The sequence below is a fragment of the Dendrobates tinctorius genome, unplaced genomic scaffold (assembly GCF_039654945.1).
Source record: "Dendrobates tinctorius isolate UK_male_01 unplaced genomic scaffold, ASM3965494v1 ptg000038l, whole genome shotgun sequence".
Lineage (NCBI taxonomy): Eukaryota > Metazoa > Chordata > Amphibia > Anura > Dendrobatidae > Dendrobates > Dendrobates tinctorius.
The window spans coordinates 27,128,085-27,151,641 of record NW_027361706.1 but is presented as its reverse complement, the minus strand read 5'-3'; the positions used below and the strand labels follow the sequence as shown (position 1 = coordinate 27,151,641).

At 42.0% G+C, this 23,557-nt stretch overlaps 1 protein-coding gene across 1 annotated transcript in view; it reads left to right on the top strand.

The window, feature by feature from the left end:
- Positions 1 to 20,440: 20,440 nt before the first annotated feature.
- LOC141088290 (inter-alpha-trypsin inhibitor heavy chain H3-like) overlaps positions 20,441 to 23,557 on the top strand; it is a 208,349-nt gene continuing 205,232 nt past the window's right edge. Inside the window, exons 1-3 of the mRNA XM_073574304.1 lie at positions 20,441 to 20,539; positions 21,534 to 21,551; positions 22,849 to 23,015. Coding sequence (XP_073430405.1) covers positions 20,447 to 20,539; positions 21,534 to 21,551; positions 22,849 to 23,015 — 278 coding nt within the window. The 5' untranslated portion in view covers positions 20,441 to 20,446. The remainder of the gene's footprint in view (positions 20,540 to 21,533; positions 21,552 to 22,848; positions 23,016 to 23,557) is intronic.

Sequence of the window (23,557 nt, the reverse complement as noted above, 5' to 3'; positions counted from 1 at the left end):
GGGGTGCTTCAGTGCAAATGATGGAGGGGGTACTGCAAATGATGGAGCTGGGCTACAAATGATGGAGCGGGCTGCAAATGATGGAGGGTGTGCTGGGAATGATGGAGGGTGTGCTGGAAATGATGGAGGGGGGCTGGAAATGATGGAGGGGAGCTGGAAATGATAAAGGGGGTGCTGGAAATGATGGAGGGGAGCTGGAAATGATAAAGTGGGGCTGCAAATGATGGAGGGGGTGCTGCCAATGATGACAGCTGGGCTGCCAATGATGAAGGGGGGCTACAAATGATGAAGAGGGTGCTGAAAATGATGAAAGGGGGGACGCAAATGATGGAGGGGGGTGCTGCAATTTGCAAATTATGGAATGGGGCCTGCAAATGTTGGAAGGGGCTGCAAATGATGGAGGGGGGCTGCATATGATGATGTGAGGGAGGGGATAGGGGACTGCACATGAACGAAAGGGGACTTTACATGATGAAGTGGGGGAGAATGGGGGACTGCAAATGATGAGGAGAGGGGGGAAGGGGGACAGCGAATGATGACGTGAGGGGGACTGCAAATGATGAAATGAGGGACGAGGACAGGAGCTGAATTGAAGGTGGGCGATGGGGAGAACAAATGAGGACCTGGGGGAGAGCAATTAATGAATTTTCAGGGTGATGGGTGTAAATGATGTATTGAATGTGGGGGGAGAGCAGTTGATAATGAATAGAGGGTGGGAGAGAAAGACATGACAATGAATTGGGGTGGAAGGGGCATATAAATATAATTAATTGGGGGAGCGGGAGGCACATAGTGGGGGACATTGAGGATGCAGTGACTGGTAGTGAATTGGAGGAAGAGTACAGGGGCTAATTAATGTATATATTTATTAGGTGGGGAAATTGTTATTTATTGTTGGTGGGGGCGCAGTGGTGAATTATAATTTATATTTGGAAGGGTGGATTATTATATATTAATGGTGGGTGCACGTCTGTATTTAGATGTGTTGTGTAGAAGAAAGGGGAAAAATGGGGAATGTGCTCTGGAAGCAGGGTTCTAGGTAACTTTGTGCTATTTTATGCAGAGACGAGTCCTGGCTGAAAGAAATGATGGCGGTCTGCGCTGCATAAAAAAGAAAAGCAAAGATGAGGGACTTCAGCGGGAGATGTCACTGGTGAGTCAGTGTGCTACCTGTACACTGACAATATACACTATAACCTGTTCAATATATACAGAGCTTCTGTGTATAATGTCACAGGTAATCACTGTATTACCTGGACACTGACACTATATACAGAGCTCCTGTGTATAATGTCACTGGTGATCACTGCATTACCTGTACACTATACACTATATGCAGAGCTCCTGTGTATAATGTCACTGGTGATCACTGTATTACCTGTACACTGACACTACATACGGAGCTCCTGTGTATAATGTCACTGGTGAGCTCTGTATTACCTGTACACTATATACAAAGCTCCAATGTATAATGGCATTAGTGTTGTGTTTTTTTATTAATAATCTGTATTGTAGTATTCGTCACTATATGGTGGTAGTATGTGATCTGGTTATGGTGTGGTGGTATTTCTCCCTGTATGTGGTATTATTTGGCACTATGTGATGGTAATATGTGGTCTGGTCATGGTATGGAGGTATTTGTTCCTTATATATGGTATTATTCGGTCGCTATGTGGTGGTAATATATGGTCTGGTCATGGTCTGACGGTTTTTGTCCCTTGTATGTGGTATTAATGGTCATTCTAAAAAAAATATGCAGCTCATTCCCTTAAAGAAAAATAAATAAAAATAAACCTAAAAAGAGTATTGGATATTTTAGGAAATGTTTAATAAGTAAGAGTAGAATATGGCCCGGCCAAAAGAGTCTACCTTGTTGTGGTGCTGGCTTAAAAATTATTTTGGCCAAAAGAAAAGCTGCTGGTTATGTATGTGATCTGGTGTTTGCTGGGAACTGTTAATAGATTGATGATGATGTGGTGTAGAAGATGAGTTTTTCCAAGAGCGGGCAGTGGGACTGTGGAAGGCTCGAGGTGTGGAGGCAGAACTGGGGTGGAGCCTGGGTGGAGTCTCAAGGGCTCCCGAAAATTTTGCCAGTATGGGGCCCAGAACTTCCTAGTGGCAGCCGTGACTGTAATCATGTGTGTGTTCTGCAGGACTGGTATCTACCAATATATGGTTCCTGTAAGGTGGGACTAGTGCTCTTTTTAGTAGCTTTTGTTTTTTTTATTTATTTAGTAACACCTTAATGTGTTTCGGTAATTATGTAGTAAAAGGTGTATGGTGGTGCCATTGGTCTGATTAGAGTGTTTTGTTATGTAGAGGTAATGGTCATATTATATTATGTATTCGCGGTGTGGTGGTGATGGTAGTGGGCATTGTTCAGACGTATTGTTTTGGCCTTTGATAGTAGTAATATTGATCATATTGGTCTTTGCATTGTGTGTTTTTGGGTAGCAACAGTGGTATACTGTAATTATATATACATGCTATTTTAAATGGCTAAAGTTTGGTCTTATGGGGAGACATGCACTTTGGGGCTTGGGCCCTTGAGCTTTAAGGACCCTGGCAATGCCCCTGCCATATTGTGTGTTTAAATGTCCATGTTTCTGGAGTTGTATGTTTGTAACTAAGCTCAGTTATGGTACCATATCTAAGCAGTAACCTTGGTTCTGATACTGTATTGATGTAGTAATCTAGATTCTGGTACAATATGTATGCCATAAGCTTGGTTCTGTATCTTGTAGTAGACATAGTAAGCTCTGTTCTGCTTCCTTATTTCTGTAGTAAGCTCAGTTCTGTTCCCATATACCTGTAGTAAGCTCTGTTCTGCTTCCTTATCTCTCTATTAAGCTCAGTTCTGTTCCCATATCTCTGGAGTAAGCTCGGTTCTGTTCCCATATCTCTGGAGTAAGCTCCATTCTGCTCCCATGTCTCTGAAGTAAGCTTGGTTAAGCTCCCATATCTCTGTAGTAAGCTCGGTTCTGCTCCCATATCTCTGGAGTAAACTCGGTTCTGCCCCCATATCTCTGTAGTAAGCTCGGTTCTGCTCCCTTATCTCTGTAGTAAGCTCGGTTCTGCCCCCATATCTCTGTAGTAAGCTCGGTTCTGCTCCCTTATCTCTGTTGTAAACTCGGTTCTGCTCCCTTATCTCTGTAGTAAGCTCTATTCTACTCCTTTATTTCTGTTGTAAGCTCTGTTCTGCTCCCATATCTCTGTAGTAAGCTCGGTTCTACTCCTTTATTTCTGTAGTAAGCTTGGTTCTGCTCCCTTATCTCTGTTGTAAACTCGGTTCTGTTCCCATATCTCTGTAGTAAGCTTGGTTCTACTCCTTTATTTCTGTAGTAAGCTCTGTTCTGCTCCCATATCTCTGTAGTAAGCTTGATTCTGCTCCCTTATCTCTGTTGTAAACTCGGTTCTGCTCCCTTATCTCTGTAGTAAGCTCGGTTCTACTCCTTTATATCTGTAGTAAGCTTGGTTCTGCTTCCATAGCTCTGTAGTAAGCTCCATTCTGTTCCCATATCTCTGTAGTAAGCTCGGTTCTGCTTCCATATCTCTGTAGTCAGCTTGCTTCTGCTGCAGTATCTATGTAGGCAGCAAGCTTGATTCTGCTCCCTTATCTCTGTAGTAAGCTCTCTTGTGCTCCCATATCTCTGTAATAAGCTTGGTTCTGTGCCCATATCTCTGTAGTAAGCTTGGTTCTGCTCCCATATCTCTGTAGTATGCTCAGTTCTGCTCCCAAATCTCTGTAGTAAGCTCCTTTCTGTTCCCATATCTCTGTAGTAAGCTCCGTTCTTTTCCCATATCTCAGTAGTAAGCTTGGTTCTGCTCCCATATCTCTGGAGTAAGCTCTGTTCTGCTCCCATATCTCTGTAGTAAGCTCGGTTCTGCTCCTATATCTCTGTAGTAAGCTCCGCTCTGTTCCCATATCTCTGTAGTAAGCTCCGTTCTTTTCCCATATCTCTGCAGTAAGCTCGGTTCTGCTCCCTTATCTCTGTAGTAAGCTTGGTTCTGCTCCCATATCTCTGTAGTAAGCTTGGTTCTGCTCCCATATCTCTGTAGTAAGCTCCTTTCTGTTCCCATATCTCTGTAGTAAGCTCCTTTCTGTTCCCATATCTCTGTAGTAAGCTCCGTTCTTTTCCCATATTGTTCTAGTAAGCTTGGTTCTACTCCCATATCTCTGTAGTAAGCTTGCTTCTGCTCCCATATCTCTGGAGTAAGCTCTGTTCTGCTCCCATATCTCTGTAGTAAGCTCGGTTCTGCTCCTATATCTCTGTAGTAAGCTCCGCTCTGTTCCCATATCTCTGTAGAAAGCTCCGTTCTTTTCCCATATCTCTGTAGTAAGCTCGGTTCTGCTCCCATATCTCTGTAGTAAGCTTAGCTCTGCTCCCATATCTCTGTAGTAAGCTCGATTCTGCTCCCATATCTCTGTAGTAAGCTCCTTTCTGTTCCCATATCTCTGTAGTAAGCTCCGTTGTTTTCCCATATCTCTGTAGTAAGCTTGGTTCTGCTCCCATATCTCTGTAGTAAGCTTGGTTCTGCTCCCATATCTCTGGAGTAAGCTCTGTTCAGCTCCAATATCTCTGTAGTAAGCTTGGTTCTGCTCCTACATCTCTGTAGTAAGCTCCGCTCTGTTCCCATATCTCTGCAGTAAGCTCCATTCTTTTCCCATATCTCTGTAGTAAGCTCGGTTCTGCTCCCATATCTCTGTAGTAAGCTTGGTTCTGCTCCCATATCTCTGCAGTAAGCTACAGTTAGTTTCCTTATCTACGTAGCAATCTTGATTCCGGTCTCGTGTCTATATAGTCAGCTTGCTTCTGTTACAGTATCTATGTAGGCAGCAAACTTGGTTCTGCTCCCATATATATGAAGCTAGCTCTGTTCTGTTCCCATATCTATGTACCAGCCTGTTATTAAAGCCTGTTATCTCTGCTGCTTTAATGCAGCGGCCAGAGATAAGCAGGGCAAAAGCACCGCAACTGGAGGGCCACTGCCTTGTGATTGCCCCCCAGGCTGAAAAGTGCCAGCCAGCCCCTGCTTACCCTCCTTGTGGAGTGTGTCAGTGACTGCCTTCTGGACGTCTGCCAAGTCAGCAGTTTTCCCCATGATTGTGGAGCCTACTAAAACAGACTGAGGGACCTTTTTAAATGCTTAGGAAGCCTTTGCAGGTGTTTTTTGTTAATTATTCTAATTTAATGAGATAATGACTTTTGGGTTTTCATTGACTGTAAGCCATAATTATCAAAATTAACAGAAATAAACACTTGAAATAGATATCTCTGTTTTAACCCCTTCCTGACATCTGACGTCCTATCCCGTCCATGGGACCCGGGCCCCAATGCCCATGGACGGGATAGTATGTCTACCGCGATCAGCGGCGCCCACGTGGTGAGCGCCGCTGATCGCGGCCGGGTGTCAGCTGATTATCACAGCTGACACCCGGCACAATGTGTCAGGGGCGGTCACGGACCGCCCCCGACACGTTAACCCCTTGCACACCGCGATCAAACATGATCGCGGTGTACCAGGGGTTAAAGGGAAGCATCGGCAGGGAGGGGGCTCCCTCCGTGCTTCCCTGAGCCCCCCACGGCAGCGCAATGTGCAGCGCTGCTGCCGGGGGCTCCTTTCCTGCAGGCCCCCGAATCCAAGATGGCGACGGGGGCCTTCGGGGGCCTGCAGGAAGCTGGCTTCCTCAGTGCCTGCAAAGCGCAGGCATGAGGAAGCCTTGTGCACTGCCTGTGACAGATCGCTGATCTGTCACAGTGATCTGTGATGTGACAGATCAGCGATCTGTCACAGAACAGTGATGTCCCACCTGGGACTATTTAATAAAGTAAAAAAAAATAAAAATAAAGTGTTAAAATAATTTAAAAAAAATCGCCAAATAAATTACAAAAAAAAAAAAATATTCCCCCAAATAAATCCATTTTTTGAAAATAAAAAAAAAACAATAAAAGTACACATATTAGGTATCACCGCATCCGTAATGACCCGCCCTATAAAACTGTCCCATTAGTTAACCCCTTTAGCGAACCCCTTAAAAAATAAAAATAAAAAACGAAGCAAAAAATAATGATTTATTATCATACCGCCAAACAAAAAGTGTAATAACGCGTGATCAAAAAGATGCATATAAATATCCATGGTACCGCTGAAAACGTCATCTTGTCCCGCAAAAAACGAGCTGCCACACAGCATCATCAGCAAAAATATAAAAAAGTTATAGCTCGCAGAATAAAGCGATGCAAAAATAATTATTTTTTATATAAAATAGTTTTCATTGCATAAAACCGACAAAACATAAAAAAAGACCTAAATGAGGTATCGCTGTAACCGTACTGACCCGAAGAATAAAACCTCTTTATCAATTTTACTGCATGCAGAACGGTGTAAACGCACCCCCCCAAAAGAAATTCATGAAACGCTGGTTTTTGTTCATTCTGCGTCCCAAAAATCGGAATAAAAAGCGATCAAAAAATGTCACGTGCCCGAAAATGGTACCAATAAAAATGTCAACTCGTCCCGCAAGAAATAAGACCTCACATGACTCGGTGGATCAAAATACGGAAAAATTATAGCTCTCAATATGTGGTGATGCAAAAACTATTTTTACAATAAAAAGCGTCTTTTAGCGTGCGACAGCTGCCAAATATAAAAACCGCCATAAATAGTATATCAAACCCCCCGATATCACCCCCTTAGTTAGGGAAAAATAATAAAATAAAAAAAATGTATTTATTTCCATTTTTCCATTACGGTTAGGGTTAGGGTTAGGGCTAGGGTTAGGGCTAGGGCTGAGATTAGGGTTAGGGGTGTGTTGGGGTTCGGGTTGGAGTTAGAATTGGGGGTTTCCACTGTTTGGGCACATCAGGGGCTCTCCAAATGCAACATGGCGTCTGATCTCAATTCCAGCCAATTCTGAGTTGAAAAAGTCAAATGGTGCTCCTTCCCTTCCAAGCTCTGACATGCGCCCAAACAGTGTTTTACCCCCACATGTAGGGTATCAGCCTACTCAGGACAAATTGCAAAACAATTTTTGGGGTCCAATTTCTCCTGTTACCCTTAGGAAAATAAAAAATTGGGGGCAAAAATATCATTTTTGTGGAAAAAAATGATTTTTTTATTTTCACGTCAGAGCGTTATAAAATTCTGTGAAGCACTTGGGGGTTCAAAGTGCTCACCACACATCTAGATAAGTTCCTTAGGGGGTCTAGTTTTCAAAATAGGGTCACTTGTAGGGGGTTTCCACTGTTTAGGTACATCAGGGACTCTCCAAACGTGACATGGCGTCCGATCTGAATTCCAGACAATTTTGCATTGAAAAAGTCAAACGGTGCTCCTTCCCTTCTGAGCTCTGCCATGCGCCGAAACAGTCGTTCCCCCCCACATATCAGGTATCAGCGTACTCAGGACAAATTGCAAAACAATTTTTGTGGTCCAATTTCTCCTGTTACCCTTAGGAAAATAAAAAATTGGGGGCAAAAATATCATTTTTGTGGAAAAAAATGATTTTTTTATTTTCACGTCAGAGCGTTATAAAATTCTGTGAAGCACTTGGGGGTTCAAAGTGCTCACCTCACATCTAGATAAGTTCCTTAGGGGGTCTAGTTTTCAAAATAGGGTCACTTGTAGGGGGTTTCCACTGTTTAGGTACATCAGGGACTCTCCAAACGTGACATGGCGTCCGATCTGAATTCCAGACAATTTTGCATTGAAAAAGTCAAACGGCGCTCCTTCCCTTCTGAGCTCTGCCATGCGCCGAAACAGTCGTTCCCCCCCACATATCAGGTATCAGCGTACTCAGGACAAATTGCACAATAACTTTTGCAGTCCAATTTCTCCTGTTACCCTTGGTAAAATAAAAAAAATTGAACCTGAAGTACTTTTTTTGTGAAAAAAAAGTTAGATGTTCATTTTTTTTTAAATATTCAAAAAAATTCCTGTGACGCACCTAAAGGGTTAATAAACTTCTTGAATGTGGTTTTGAGCACCTTGAGGGGTGCAGTTTTTAGAATGGTGTCACTTTTGGGTATTTTCTATCATATAGACCCCTCAAAGTGGCTTCAAATGTGATGTGGTCCGTAAAAATAAAATGGTGTTGTAAAAATGAGAAATCGCTGGTCAACTTTTAACCCTTATAACTTCCTAACAAAAAAAAATTTTGGTTCCAAAATTGTGCTGATGTAAAGTAAACATGTGGGAAATGTTAGTTATCAAGTTTTTTGGGTGCCATATCTCTGTGATTTAAGGGCATAAAAATTCAAAATTGGAAAATTGCGAAATTTTCAAAATTTTCGCCAAATTTCCGTTTTTCTCACAAATAAACGCAAGTTATTTGAATGAAATTTTACCACTAACATGAAGTACAATATGTCACGAGAAAACAATGTCAGAATCACCGGGATCCATGGAAGCGTTCCAGAGTTATGACCTCATAAAGGTACAGTGGTCAGAATTGTAAAAATTGGCCCGGTCATGAACGTGCAAACCACCCTTGGGGGTGAAGGGATTAATGACTTGTTGTGAACTATCTCGATTTGACTTCAGAGTCAGGGCTCCCTCTGGTGGTTACTGTGGGTAGTGGAGCTGGCCAAAGTCTGCGACCTGACAACGATGATTGGAGATCAGGGGTTACTGACTGGAGTATATAAGTGAGAAGGCTTCCTTCAGTGGCTGCTGGTGACTAGTTTCTTCCTGTGTATTCTGAGGTCTGCTCTCTCCTGCCTGATCCTGCATTTTTTAGTTAAGTTGTTCATTTGCTAATCCTTTGCATCTGATCTGATTTTGACTCTTTCTGCTTTGCTGTCAGTTTGTTCAGTCCCCTGTTATATTAGTCTCTTTTGCTTTGCTGCCAGTTCACACCAGAAGTTATAAACCTAGCACTCAACTTTAGGATATTCAGAGGAATATTTATTGTAGTACGTAAAAAAAAAGTTTCAGTCAAATTTTGACCTTCTTCAGTTACATACTGTACCAAATACGTGGTAATAGGTAATAAACCTATTGTGAAGATTCATGTGCTCTTAATTGGGGTGGTCTGTCCCACTGCCTGTTGTAGTATGCTTATAGAAGCCAGTAGATGGGGCAAAATATGCGCGTATGCTGTTCACTGGGGAGATCCATCCTACAGCCTTGTGTTAGCCAGTAAATGGGGCAGGACGTGCCTCCAGACACAGTATCCACAGTATCCACTACGTAACTGAAGAAGGTCAAAATTTGACAAAAAAGTTTTTTGCTTTTTTTTTTTTTTTTTTTATGTACTACAATAAATATTCTTCTGCATATATCCTAAAGCTGAGTGCTAGGTTTATAACTTATAACTATTTGGTTTGGGAACCTAACCTTTAGCACCAGTACTTAAGTTGTGCTCACGGTGTTTTTCCTTCTAGTTCACACCAGCAGGCTGATATAGTGGGGGAGAGGTCGTGAGACCTCAGTGTTTTTTGTACATCAGACGTGTTGGATTTTTCAGTGTTTTTGCGTGATTGCAGACAGTCTTTCCTTTCCTATCCTATCTAGTCAGTTTGGGCCCCATCATTTGCTCAGTCTGTTTTCTGCCTGCGTTTGTGTCTCATCTTGTCTCACCAACAATATATGTTTGGGGGCTATCTATTCCTTTGCGGGTTCTACTCCGGGGCAGTTTAGATTTCACCTTTCTTGCTTTAGGCTTAGTTAGTTCTCCAGCTGTGCCAAGTCGTCTAGAATCATCGTAGGTACGCTCCACGGCTACTGCTAGTTGTGTTGTTAGGATTAGGGGTCTGCAATCCGCTAAGTTACCAACCTTTCTGGTTTCCTGGTGGCCTAGCCTATTCCTGCCATCCTCCTCGGTGACCAGTTCATAACAGACTCTATATAATATATGAGTTTCACTTTTTGTATTGAAGAACTGAAATAAATTAACTTTTTGATGATATTCTAATTTTGTGAGAAGCTCCTGTATATATTCAGCACTAGAGAAGCATGAAAATCGCCCCCTCGAGAATTCTCACGTGGGGCTAGTGATAAAATGATGTAGGTATAAATAGCAGTTTATAGAGTATTTTGTGTATTTACGTAATAATAATAGTTAGATTAGTGATTGGTGGAAGTAAGTGCAATATTTGAAATAATGACATTGTAGCTCAGCACTGATTACTTGAATCTGGAGGCAATGCCAGACAAGATTTTTTTTTTTGTTATTTTTCATAGACCTTTTTTAACTTTTCGGGGTGAGACCCACGTATAGTAATCATCAGCAATTTTTCTGTGCAGTTATTGAAAGGAAAATGTTCATAATCTGTGTGTTAGAGACAGACTGCATATAGCATTTTGGGATCAATGATCTCGGTGACAGGTCATGAATGGGTTATCAGCAATGCAAACAGCAAAGGTTCTGTAGGATAACTTACTATTTACTTCTTGAGAACCAGCACTGCACGTGCTATTAGGAGCGGGACAACATTTAATACACAGCCTCAGCTCCACTTTAATGGTGGAGATGAGAGGAAATTCTTATATTTGCTGTTTAAATTTTTTAATGCCACAATCTACACTAACTGCAGCATTTAAAGGGAGAGAATGAGGCAGGGTCCGGCCCGTCTTGGCATGGGCAGACAGCCCGGGTTCCTTGAGAATGGCTATTACACAGTGTACAGAGCTGAAATATTACAGCTCACTACAGAGTGTACGTCCAGTAGCCATGAGACATGCTAATAGCTGATCAAGGGGTGCTGGGTGATGGACCCCCACCAATAGGATATTGATGACGCATCCTAAGGATATTTCATAAACAGTGTATAGAGCCAGGACAGCACAGTTCCGTACTCTGGGTAATGGCCATTTTTGGACACTGATGCTCAATTCTAATTGAAGTGAATGGGAGCTGAGTTGACGTACCCCAGTATGACCACTACACAGTGTACAGAGCAGTGGTTTTCTGGTTCTTTACACTATGTACTTTCAGTGGTTGTAGCTTATCCTTATTTCAGCACCCTGTAATAATATTAACTATTATCATCAATATAATCATGCGCGCACTCCTACAATCCCACTAAAGCTTCAGGATTTGGAGAAAACTCTGTGTCATGAACATTCATAATAAACCCTCCTCCCAAGACCCCCTTCCCGCTCATGACACTGTACTAGGGGTGGAGGGCATGATGGCTTTTATCAGTATATCAGAATGCACATACTTTGGGACCAGGAAAAGGTTCTCAGAACTGTCTTTTGTATAAGCCTTTTAAAGCATACCAATGAAGATGTTAACTTGAGCTTGAGCAGATTCCTATGCTCAGGCACAATATACAGATATGTGGGTCGCCCTCACACCCAGGGCTGTGGGATACTCGGTACCGGGCCGGTGTCAGGGGGGATGTGTCACAGCAGCGGTGACCCGGTCCGTGGCCCAGGGCGCCCAATCAATGGGGAGATGTAGTTAATGGAATAGTTTGTGACGCCACCCGTGGTGTTTGGCAAGTATGGTGTTAGGCCAACGCTGCATACAGATCCGCTGGGACTGATGGTAGGGCGCAGCAAAGATGTAAAAGCTCCCCACAGGTGGAGCTGTAGTCCCAGGGCAGTGTAGATGTAACCGGCATGGGGATGTAGCAGTGCTGGAAGCGTAGGGAACAGACAAGACACAGCGGTTGCAGTTTCTGTACCGTTACTTAGTATATGCAGTCCAGGGTCCTGATCACAGATGGTATTGGGGCAGGTTAGCCTGGAAGCAGATCAGGATTCTCTCTCAGCAGAAGGGCTGTGCAGTCTCCTTCCTAGCGCTTTGTAGTGTGAAGCATTCTAGTACTTAGTTACTCTGAAATGCCTCTCTTCAGATGTTCCTAGAACTATACTTGTATGACAGACAGCTGTAGCCTCTCTCGGGGACTCCTCTCTTCAGTCCTGGCTCTCTATTCAATTGCTGTTGTGTCCCAAGTCTTTGCTGGGAGCAGGGCATTTACAGCCTCCTACTCCTCTGGTATCTGTGGCAGGACCGTCAGTATCCATACCACCGTGGAGACCAGGCTCCAGTTCTGTGCGCTCTCAAGCTGAGGGAGCTCGCCTTCTGCAGCTCGACCTCCAGCTTTCCACCTCACGTCTGCACACTTCACCCTCCGCAGACTATCTGACCCTTCTTCCTCCTGGCCCTCAGAGGACACTCCTCTCAGAATCCTGGTTCAGAGTTCCCCCTGCTGGCCCGGAGTGGAACTGTGTTGCATGCATTAGGTTAACTGCTGGAGAGACCCATCACTGCTTCCAAGCCTGGCATTTACCCTCCCCTGGAGGAAGGCAAAGCCATTGTGGCGACCATACCCCTGGGGGCGCCACATATGCATAAATATTAGAGATGATCGGATTGATACACGGAGAATTGACTTTGAATCAAATGTCCTGAAATTTTCAGATCCCCAAGAAGTCAAACTGTTTGAGATTTAACTATCACTGCCAGTATAAAAGAAGAGGACGAGCCAAGCAGCACCATTTTATGATTTTAGAGTGTCGGGATAGGAGGTCAGAGTGCACCGCTCATTCCACATTTGGGGGGTAGAGGAAATTGGATGTATAATTATGTGCTTAATTGTAAAACACTGGGCAAAACTGTCACTGAAAAAGACCTGGGTGTATGGGTGGATGACAAATTCACATTTAGTGGCCATTGTCAGGCAGCTGCTGCAAAGGCAAATAAAATAATGGGATGCATTAAAAGAGGCATAGATGCTCATGAGGAGAACATAATTTTACCTCTATATAAGTCACTAGTGCGACCACACTTAGAATACTGTGTACAGTTCTGGTCTCTGGTGTATAAGAAAGACATAGCTGAACTGGAGCGGGTGCAGAGAAGAGCGACCAAGGTTATTAGGGAACTAGGGGGTCTGCAATACCAAGACAGGTTATTACACTTGGGGTTATTTAGTTTGAAAAATGTAGGCTTAGGGGTGATCTTATTACAATGTATAAATATATGTGGGGACAGTACAAAGACCTTTCTAATGATCTTTTTACGCTTAGACCTGTGACGGGGACAAGGGGGCATCCTCTACGTCTGGAGGAAAGAAGGTTTAAGCATACTCACAGACGCGGATTCTTTACTGTAAGAGCAGTGAGACTATGGAACGCTCTGCCATATGATGTTGTAATGAGTGATTCCCTACTAAAATTTAAGAAGGGACTGGATGCCTTTCTTGAAAAGTATAATATTACAGGTTATATACACTTGATAGGGCATTGATCCAGAGAACTAGTCTGATTCCTGTATGTGCAGTTGGGAAGGAATTTTTTTCCCCAATGTGAAGCTTACTGTTTGCCACATGGGTTTTTTTTTTCCTTCCTCTGGATCAACATGTTAGGGCAGGTTAGGATAGGATATGGGTTGAACTAGATGGACTTAAAGTCTTCCTTCGACCTTAATAACTATGTTACTGTGTTACATAGGAACGGAAAATGTCAAAATTGGGTTCTGTTGTACTAGTGCCATAGTGCTGAAGCAACATTGAAAATGGGAGTGGTTGTCAATATGTCAATAATGTGAGATAGGGAGGTGCTGCAGCTGCATTGTCAGTGGGACTGTAGGTTAATTGATCTGTGTGATCTTCTGCAGTAACAACAATGAATAACATATTTTTTAATCTTCATTCACAGCAATTGTAATCCAAGGAGGCAGTTTAATACCCTGTGTCCTAATTTTGCTACCAAAGAATCCTGAACCCTAGACTTGTGTGTCACAGGCAGGGAAGACTGTTTATTAAATAAGAATCACAAGTCTTCAGAATCAAAAAAATTACAGTCTACCTCACAAAGTATAGGTGTTATTAACATTTTCATTTTAATTATTTTTGCTTATTTTATGTTGTAATAGTCCAATATTAGATCTGTACACACCACCTGTATGCAGCTGCTGGTATCCTCTGTTTTCACTAAGCCAGACAGGTTAAGAAAGATCACTTTGAATTTGACATTAATAAAGCTGTGTGTGCATTAACCCCTTCCTGACATCCGACGTACTATCCCGTCCACGGTACCCGGGCCCGTATGACCGTGGACGGGATAGTACGTCTACCGCGTTCAGCGGCGCCCACGTGGTGAGCGCCGCTGATCGCGGCCGGGTGTCAGCTGATTATCACAGCTGACACCCGGCACAATGTGTCAGGGGCGGTCACGGACCGCCCCCGACACGTTAACCCCTTGCACACCGCGATCAAACATGATCGCGGTGTACCGGGAGTTAAAGGGAAGCATCGGCAGGGAGGGAGCTCCCTCCGTGCTTCCCTGAGCCCCCCACGGCAGCGCAATGTGCAGCGCTGCTGCGGGGGGCTCCTATCCTCCAGGCCGCAGAATCCAAGATGGCGACGGGGGCCTTCGGGGACCTGAGGAAGCTGGCTTCCTCAGTGCCTGCAAAGCGCAGGCATGAGGAAGCCTTCGGCACTGCCTGTGACAGATCGCTGATCTGTCACAGTGATCTGTGATGTGACAGATCAGCGATCTGTCACAGGACAGTGATGTCCCACCTGGGACTATGTAATAAAGTAAAAAAAAAATTAAAAAAAAATGTAAAAATAAATTTAAAAAAATCGCCAAATAAATTAGTAAAAAAAAAAAAAAATATTCCCCAATAAATTCATTTTTTGAAAATAATAAAAAAAAACAATAAAAGTACACATATTAGGTATCGCCGCGTCCGTAACGACCTGCCCTATAAAACTGTCCCATTAGTTAACCCCTTTAGCGAACCCCTTAAAAAATAAAAATAAAAAACGAAGCAGAAAATAATGATTTATTATCATACCGCCAAACAAAAAGTGTAATAATGCGCGATCAAAAAGACGCATATAAATATCCATGGAACCGCTGAAAACGTCATCTTGTCCCGCAAAAAACGAGCCACCACACAGCATCATCAGCGAAAAAATAAAAAAGTTATAGCTCGCAGAATAAAGCGATGCAAAAATAATTATTTTTTATATAAAATAGTTTTCATTGCATAAAACCGACAAAACATAAAAAAACTACCTAAATGAGGTATCGCTGTAACCGTACTGACCCAAAGAATAAAACCGCTTTATCAATTTTACCGCACGCGGAACGGTGTAAACGCACCCCCCCAAAAGAAATTCATGAAACGCTGGTTTTTGTTCATTCTGCGTCCCAAAAATCGGAATAAAAAGTGATCAAAAAATGTCACGTGCCCGAAAATGGTACCGATAAAAACGTCAACTCGTCTCGCAAAAAAGAAGACCTCACATGACTAGGTGGGTCAAAATACGGAAAAATTATAGCTCTCAATATGTGGTGATGCAAAAACTATTTTTACAATAAAAAGCGTCTTTTAGCGTGCGACAGCTGCCAAATATAAAAACCGCCATAAATAGTAAATCAAACCCCCCATTATCACCCCCTTAGTTAGGGAAAAATAATAAAATAAAAAAAGATGTATTTATTTCCATTTTTCCATTAGGGCTAGGGTTAGGGTTAGGGTTAGGGCTAGGGTTAGGGCTAGGGTTAGGGTTAGGGCTAGGGTTAGGGTTAGGGCTAGGGTTAGGGCTTGGGTTAGGGCTAAGGTTAGGGTTAGGCCTGAGATTAGGGTTAGGGGTGTGTTGGGGTTCGGGTTGGAGTTAGAATTGGGGGTTTCCACTGTTTGGGCACATCAGGGGCTCTCCAAATGCAACATTGCGTCTGATCTCAATTTCAGCCAATTCTGAGTTGAAAAAGTCATATGGTGCTCCTTCCCTTCCAAGCTCTGCCTTGCGCCCAAACAGTGTTTTACCCCCACATGTAGGGTATCAGCCTACTCAGTACAAATTGCAAAACAATTTTTGGGGTCCAATTTCTCCTGTTACCCTTAGGAAAATAAAATTTTGGGGGCAAAAATATCATTTTTGTGGAAAAAAATGATTTTTTTATTTTCACGTCCGAGCGTTATAAACTTCTATGAAGCACTTGGGGGTTCAAAGTGCTCACCACACATCTAGATAAGTTCCGTGAGGGGGTCTAGTGTCCAAAATGGGGTCACTTGTGGGGAGTTTCAATAGTTTAGGTACATCAGGGGCTCTCCAAACGCACATGACACCCGCAGACCATTCCATCAAAGTCTGCATTCCAAAACGTCACTGCTTCCCTTCCGAGCCCCGACGTGTGTCCATACAGTAGTTTTCTCCCACATATGGGGTGTCAGTGTACTCATGACAAATTGGACAACAACTTTTGGGGTCCAATTTCTCCTGTTACCCTTGGGAAAATGAAAAAATTGGGGACTAATTGATCATGTTTGTGGAAAAAATACGATTTTTTTATTTTCATGCCCGGGCATTATAAACTTCTGTGAAGCCCTTGGGGGTTCAAAGTGCTCACCTCACATCTAGATAAGTTCATTAGAGGGTCTAGTTTCCAAAATGGGGTCATTTGTGGGGGGTTTCCACTGTTTAGGTACATTAGGGGCTCTCCAAAGGCAACATGACACCTGCAGACCATTCCATCAATGTCTGCATTCCAAAACGTCACTACTTCCCTTCCGAGCCCTGACGTGTGTCCATACAGTAGTTTTCTCCCACATATGGGGTGTCAGCGTACTCAGGACAAATTGGACAACAACTTTTGGGGTCCAATTTCTCCTGTTACCCTTGGGAAAATAAAAAAATGGTGACTAAAAGATCATGTTTGTGGAAAAAATACAAATTTTTTATTTTCATGCCCCGGGCATTATAAACTTCTGTGAAGCACTGGGGGGTTCAAAGTACTCACCACACATCTAGATAAATTCCTTGGGGGGTCTAGTTTACAAAATGGTGTAATTTGTGGGGGGTTTCCACTGTTTAGGTACATCAGGGGTTTTCCAATCGCGACATGGTGTCCGATCTCAATTCCAGCCAAAAACGTCAAATGGCGCTGCTTCCCTTCCGAGCTCTGCCATGCGCCCAAATAGTGGTTTACCCCCACATGTGGGGTATCAGCGTACTCAGGACAAATTGCACAATAACTTTTAGGGTGCTGTTACCCTTGGAAAAATAAGAATTGAGGGTGAAAAGATCATTTTTGTGAAAAAAATATGATTTTTTAATTGTACGGCTTTATGTTATAAACTTCTGTGAAGCCCTTGGGGGTTCAAAGTTCTCACCACACATCTAGATAAGTTCCTTGGGGGGGGTCTAGTTTCCAAAATGGTGTAATTTGTGGGGGGTTTCCACTGTTTTGGTACATCAGGGGTTTTCCAATCGCGACATGATGTCCGATCTCAATTCCAGCCAAAAACGTCAAATGGCGCTGCTTCCCTTCCGAGCTCTGCCATGCGCCCAAATAGTGGTTTACCCCCACATGTGGGGTATCAGCATACTCAGGACAAATTGCACAATAACTTTTAGGGTCCTGTTACCCTTGGGAAAATAAAAATTGGGGTGAAAAGATCATTTTTGTGGAAAAAATATGATTTTTTAATTGTACAGCTGTACGTTATAAACTTCTGTAAAGCCCTTGTGGGTTCAAAGTTCTCACCACATATCTAGATAAGTTCCTTGGGGGGTCTAGTTTCCAAAATGGGGTCACTTGTAGGGGGTTTCCACTGTTTAGGTACATCAGGGACTCTCCAAACATGACATGGCGTCCGATCTGAATTCCAGCCAATTTTGCATTGAAAAAGTCAAACGGCGCTCCTTCCATTCTGAGCTCTGCCATGCGCCGAAACAGTCGTTCCCCCCCACAAATCAGGTATCAGCGTACTCAGGACAAATTGCACAATAACTTTTGCAGTCCAATTTCTCCTGTTACCCTTGGTAAAATAAAAAAAATTGAACCTGAAGTATTTTTTTTGTGAAAAAAAGTTAGATGTTCATTTCTTTTTAAATATTCAAAAAAATTCCTGTGACTCACCTAATGGGTTAATAAACTTCTTGAATGTGGTTTTGAGCACCTTGAGGGGTTCAGTTTTTAGAATGGTGTCACTTTTGGGTATTTTCTATCATATAGACCCCTCAAAGTGGCTTCAAATGTGATGTGGTCCTAAAAATAAAATGGGTTGTAAAAATGAGAAATCGCTGGTCAACTTTTAACCCTTATAACTTCCTAACAAAAAAAAATTTTGGTTCCAAAATTGTGCTGATGTAAAGTAAACATGTGGGAAATGTTACTTATCAAGTTTTTTGTGTGCCGTATCTCTGTGATTTAAGGGCATAAAAATTCAAATTTGGAAAATTGCGAAATTTTCAAAATTTTTGCCAAATTTCCATTTTTTTCACAAATAAACGCAAGTTATTTGAATGAAATTTTACCACTAACATGAAGTACAATATGTCACGAGAAAACAATGTCAGAATCACCGGGATCCATGGTAGCGTTCCAGTGTTATGACCTCATAAAGGTACAGTGGTCAGAATTGTAAAAATTGGCCCGGTCATGAACGTGCAAACCACCCTTGGGGGTGAAGGGGTTAAAGAGCTTAAAAGGGTTCAGTACCATCTTAGAAGATCTTAGGATATTATCCACCTATTTTCAGGGCAGTTGATCATCTCTAATAAAAATACCATTATATTGTGATAAGAAAAAGTGTTAATTCAGTGTCTCTTTATGTGATAAAAATGTAGGTATTGCTAAAAAAAAGTTTTATTAAAAAAAGCAAATCAATGTTTTAAATTAAAGCTGTGTCCATAAAAAATGCAGATGGCGTCATATGAGACGCAAAAGTTGTGAACAGGGACAGCATACCGAATGGTGCACAGGTACCCAAGACCGGAGGGTAACCCCCGACCTGCGTTTTGTGCTCAAACCGGGTGCTTTCTCAAGGTTATAGAGGCTGAATGAGAAAGAAGGACCTTTTGTATCTATGGTAACAGTCAAGTGCATAGTCACGTAATATGTATGAGCCAATCAGAGCGGCCGCAGCGGCACATGCGCCGCGTCACCGCCAGGTCCTCAGACATGAAAGCAGGCGTCAGGCATCAGAGTGCATGCGCGGGGTGAGACCCCCGCGCTTGTGTCCGATTGGCTCGTACACATCACGTGACTAAGCTGTCCCTGTTCACATCTTTTGCGTCTCATATGACGCCATCTGCATTTTTTATGGACACAGCTTACCGCCATTGCTATTAGTGCCTCTTTTCACACTGGCATATCTGTCCTTAGGTAATACTCTTAAGCCTATTATGGCCTCACTATGAATTTATATAGGCACTTAGGTCTGCCACTGTTGATGTTTGTGCATTTTATATGCTGTTCTGGCTTGGGCTATTGGTGCATTTGGCCCTTTTATTTCCCCTTCCCAGTCTCTCCTGATTTTGGTGTCAATTTTTCACTGCAATTTTGCTATTTTTATATACTTGTAATAATTTTTTATATACTGTCTGGATCCATTACCCCTATTTTTCTCCTTGCCTCATATGGTTTAACATAGAAGCACCATGGACTATGGAATCAACCCTGCTCTAAGGGTCTATAATACAGTCTTCCTACTGCAAAAGCAAATCGAACCCTAATTGCAGCTAGGAGGAGTATTAGATAATAGAATCAATTGGAATTAGCCCTAAAAAGGCCTGTTGGTGTAATCTTGCACCAGCAGCTAGATAAACGCTATAGAACACACTGTCCCTTCTACAGCAGCGACTCTCCCTGCACTACAGTATGCCTAGGTACAATGTGCCCAAGATGGCGTTTTCGGGACTTTTGTAGCTATGCGGCTGGATACAGCTATGTGGTCATCCAATCACAATAATTCCAGTAGCAAACATGGCTACGGCGTTATCTTGATTGGCAGGCAATCCCTGCATGCTTAGTGGCATAAGACCAGGCGCTGAACATGAGGGATGGCGAGAGAGTACCCGGATGCTCGATCGAGTGCCGAGCTCCTCGAGCACAAAGATGCCCGATTGAGCATGAGTAGTGATGAGCGAGTATACTTGTTGCTCGGGTTTTCCCAAGCATGCTTGGGTGTCCTCCGAGTATTTTGGTGTGCTCGGAGATTTACTGTTTGTCGACGCAGCTGCATGATTTGCAGCTGTTGGACAGCCTGAATACATGTGTGAAATTCCTAACAAACAGGCAACCCCCACATGTATTCAGTCTGTCTAGCAGCCGCAAATCATGCAGCTGCGTCAACAAACACTAAATCTCCGAGCACGCCAAAATACTCGGCGATCACCCGAGCAACGAGTATACTCGCTCATTACTAGCACTGAGCAGTGCCGAGCATGCTCGCCCATCACTACTTCTATGTATTTCACTTTTCCATTTACTAGAATGATTTTGTTCACACCCTTGTTTAGCATCTGGTAAACTCCTGTGTAAGCTGGCACCCTGATTTTCCAAATTCATGTTCCACTGCTATCATTTTTAATATTTTTCTAAACTTATACTGTTAGATAAAATCGATACCTCTGTGTATATTTGACAGGATGGTAATGTGCTGAATTTACCTTGCTGTTACTTATTAACATGGTTTCTCATTGAGTATGATAAAAGTTTGCTTTCTATAAGACAAAAATTCACTTGCAAAATGGGTCGCCTTCTGCTGAGCTTTACTTTGCTCTTTTACACCTTTTCCCCAATAAACAGTGACTTTGTGATTGAAGGCATAAGAAATATACAGGTTTGTATATATAATGTGTTTTATAATTGATTGGTATCTTACTTTCTGTTGATAAGGTAAATTTAAGAAAATACTATTATATATTGACCATTAGGTTAATTCCTTTCTGGTACATTGACTTGGAGGAATTTTAGCCTATTCCTCCCTACCAAACAGCTTCAACTGTGTTCTATTGGTGTTTTATTTTTCCATGAACTGCTCGTATCAGGTCCTTCCACAACATTTCTATAGGCATAATATCAGGAGTATGACTTGGCCATTCCAAAACTTTACTTTTCTTCTTATTTAACCATTCTTTTCTAGAACGATTTGTGTGCTTTGAGTCATTGTCTTGCTGTATGACCTACGTTCCCTTGAGATTCAGCTCATGGACAGATGTCCTGATATTATATTTTAGAATTTGTGGCAATAATTCAGAATTCATTGAATCACTGAGCCAACTCCTCCCAGATACAGGCAAACAGGCCCAAACCATTATATTACCACCACTGTGTTTCACAGATGGTATGAAGTTTTTATGTTGTATTCTAGTATTTGAAGTTTCAAATTTTTGTAGCATTTCTGCCCCTATTATATAAATTAGGATACTTGTTTTTTTTTTCATTGCCTTTTTTCAGGGATTTTTTTTTTACATTTCTATTGCTTTATTGATACCTAATTTTTGTGTCTTTTTTCTTGGTCATGTTTCTAAATTAAGCTGTTTTGTTTTTCATACTTCCTAGTGTTTGGCTTTAACAAAAGTTGATTGATACAGTCATATGTGGATTACACAGGTTTTTAGTGCATTTTCACAGTGACCATACAAATTTAAAATTTAACAGTAAGCATCTTTCTAATATGCATTGTGACAATGAAAAGTGTTCATATTTTAAATGCTTCAGTTTGGATTTTTTTAAATTATGATTGTCTGCAAATCTTTACGATTGATTCACACCCCTAAATGAAAAGTATTTTGCACAGTTTAATTTTTTGTTATTCTTTTTTTGCTTTACAGAAAAGAAGCACTGGAAAGGTAAGATGTTTCAACAAATCATACATGCAGAGTTTCCAATATTACTTTCTACATGTACAGCGTCCATAAAGAGGTCTGGAAACTGGTAATTCACTTTATGCAATCTGTACTAAAAATAATCATAGGTGTGTCGATCCCTTTATTTTTGGGGGGGTTTCAGCTGCAACCAAGAATTATTCTTTCCTGAGCATTCTATATGGTGCGCAGAAGGATACAATTTACCTTCTTAGGGCTCATTCAGATGTTTGTTTTTTAACGCATGCAAAAAATGGTACGAGTCTCATCAGTGTTATGGATCCAAGTTTCATCAGTGTTTGGCCCATGTGTCAGTTTTTTTGCCACCAGCGTTTCTGATCCTAGTTTCATCAGTGTTTGGCCCATGTGTCAGTTTTTTGCCACCAGCGTTTCTGATCCTAGTTTCATCAGTGTTTGGCCCATGTGTCAGTTTTTTGCCACCAGCGTTTCTGATCCTAGTTTCATCAGTGTTTGGCCCATGTGTCAGTTTTTTGCCATCAGTGTTTCTGATCCTAGTTTCATCAGTGTTTGGCCCATGTGTCAGTTTTTTGCCACCAGCATTTCTGATCCTAGTTTCATCAGTGTTTGGCCCATGTGTCAGTTTTTTGCCACCAGCCTTTCTGATCCTAGTTTCATCAGTGTTTGGCCCATGTGTCAGTTTTTTCCACCAGCCTTTCTGATCCTAGTTTCATCAGTGTTTGGCCCATGTGTCAGTTTTTTGTCACCAGCATTTCTGATCCTAGTTTCATCAGTGTTTGGCCCATGTGTCAGGTTTTTGCCACCAGCATTTCTGATCCTAGTTTCATCAGTGTTTGGCCCATGTGTCAGTTTTTTGCCACCAGATTTTTTGATCCTAGTTTCATCAGTGTTTGGCCCATGTGTCAGTTTTTTGCCACCAGCATTTCTGATCATAGTTTCATCAGTGTTTGGCCCATGTGTCAGTTTTTACCATCAGTGATCTTCACGTATGGAAAAAAAATGCAATGATTTTTGTAAACAGCACACAGACTGTATACTAAAGCGATCTGTGTGTTGTTCATGATTTTCACGTACCCATAGACTTCTATTGATACTTTTGATCTGTGATGCTTGAGAAAGCCAGACATGTGAACAGCCCCCTAGAATATAATGGGTATGTGCTCTATCCATGAAAATCATGAATAAAACACAAAAGTCTGAATGAGGCCTTTTAGCAGCAGATGAAATAACTCAGAAAGTTCTATACAATCATTTATGGATTCAATAATAACTTAGGCACATCCATACATTTTATGTCCTGCAGTCGGTGAACGATATAGAAGTCTACAGTGTAATTATCAGCAGTCAGGTGACATCTCGCTTTGCCCATAATGTCATCACAAGCAGAGCAGTCAATCGAGCTGACACATCAAAAGAGGCCATCTTTAATGTGGATCTGCCCAAAACAGCCTTTATTACAAATTTCAGCATGTAAGTGCAACATTTTTCATGTTTTTCTTTCCTCCAAATAAATACAATTGTACAATTTATTTAGGGTAGGCAAATGTCAATAATTAGGTGTCAAGCAAATGTCTTCTTTTTGTTGTCCTTCTTGTTCTCCTTTTTCTTCTTGTTCTCGTTCTTCTTGTTCTCACTCTTCTTCTTGTTGTTTTTCGTGTTCTTGTTTGTTCTTCTTGTTCTTCCTAATCTTGCCTGGAAATTGAGATTTCCAGAACACGTATGCTTTGCCACTTGGTAATGTTACCAATATGTTTCTGATAATTCACTTCTTTATTCTTGGGGTCTCTTTTTTTGGAAAAAATGGTTGTGTCTTTGCTGAAAATGGAAAGTAGGGATCTGCTTGCTTTGTGCTTGACAGTCATAGGTGTTGATCACAATCAGATCCCCAATGATTTGGCACGTCAAGTCAATTTTTTTATAAGATGCCCTTTAGGAGAAGGTGTTATTAGGAATTAATTTAAAAGTTGCAGACTTTATCTAATAATCAGCAACCCAATAATGTAGATACTAAT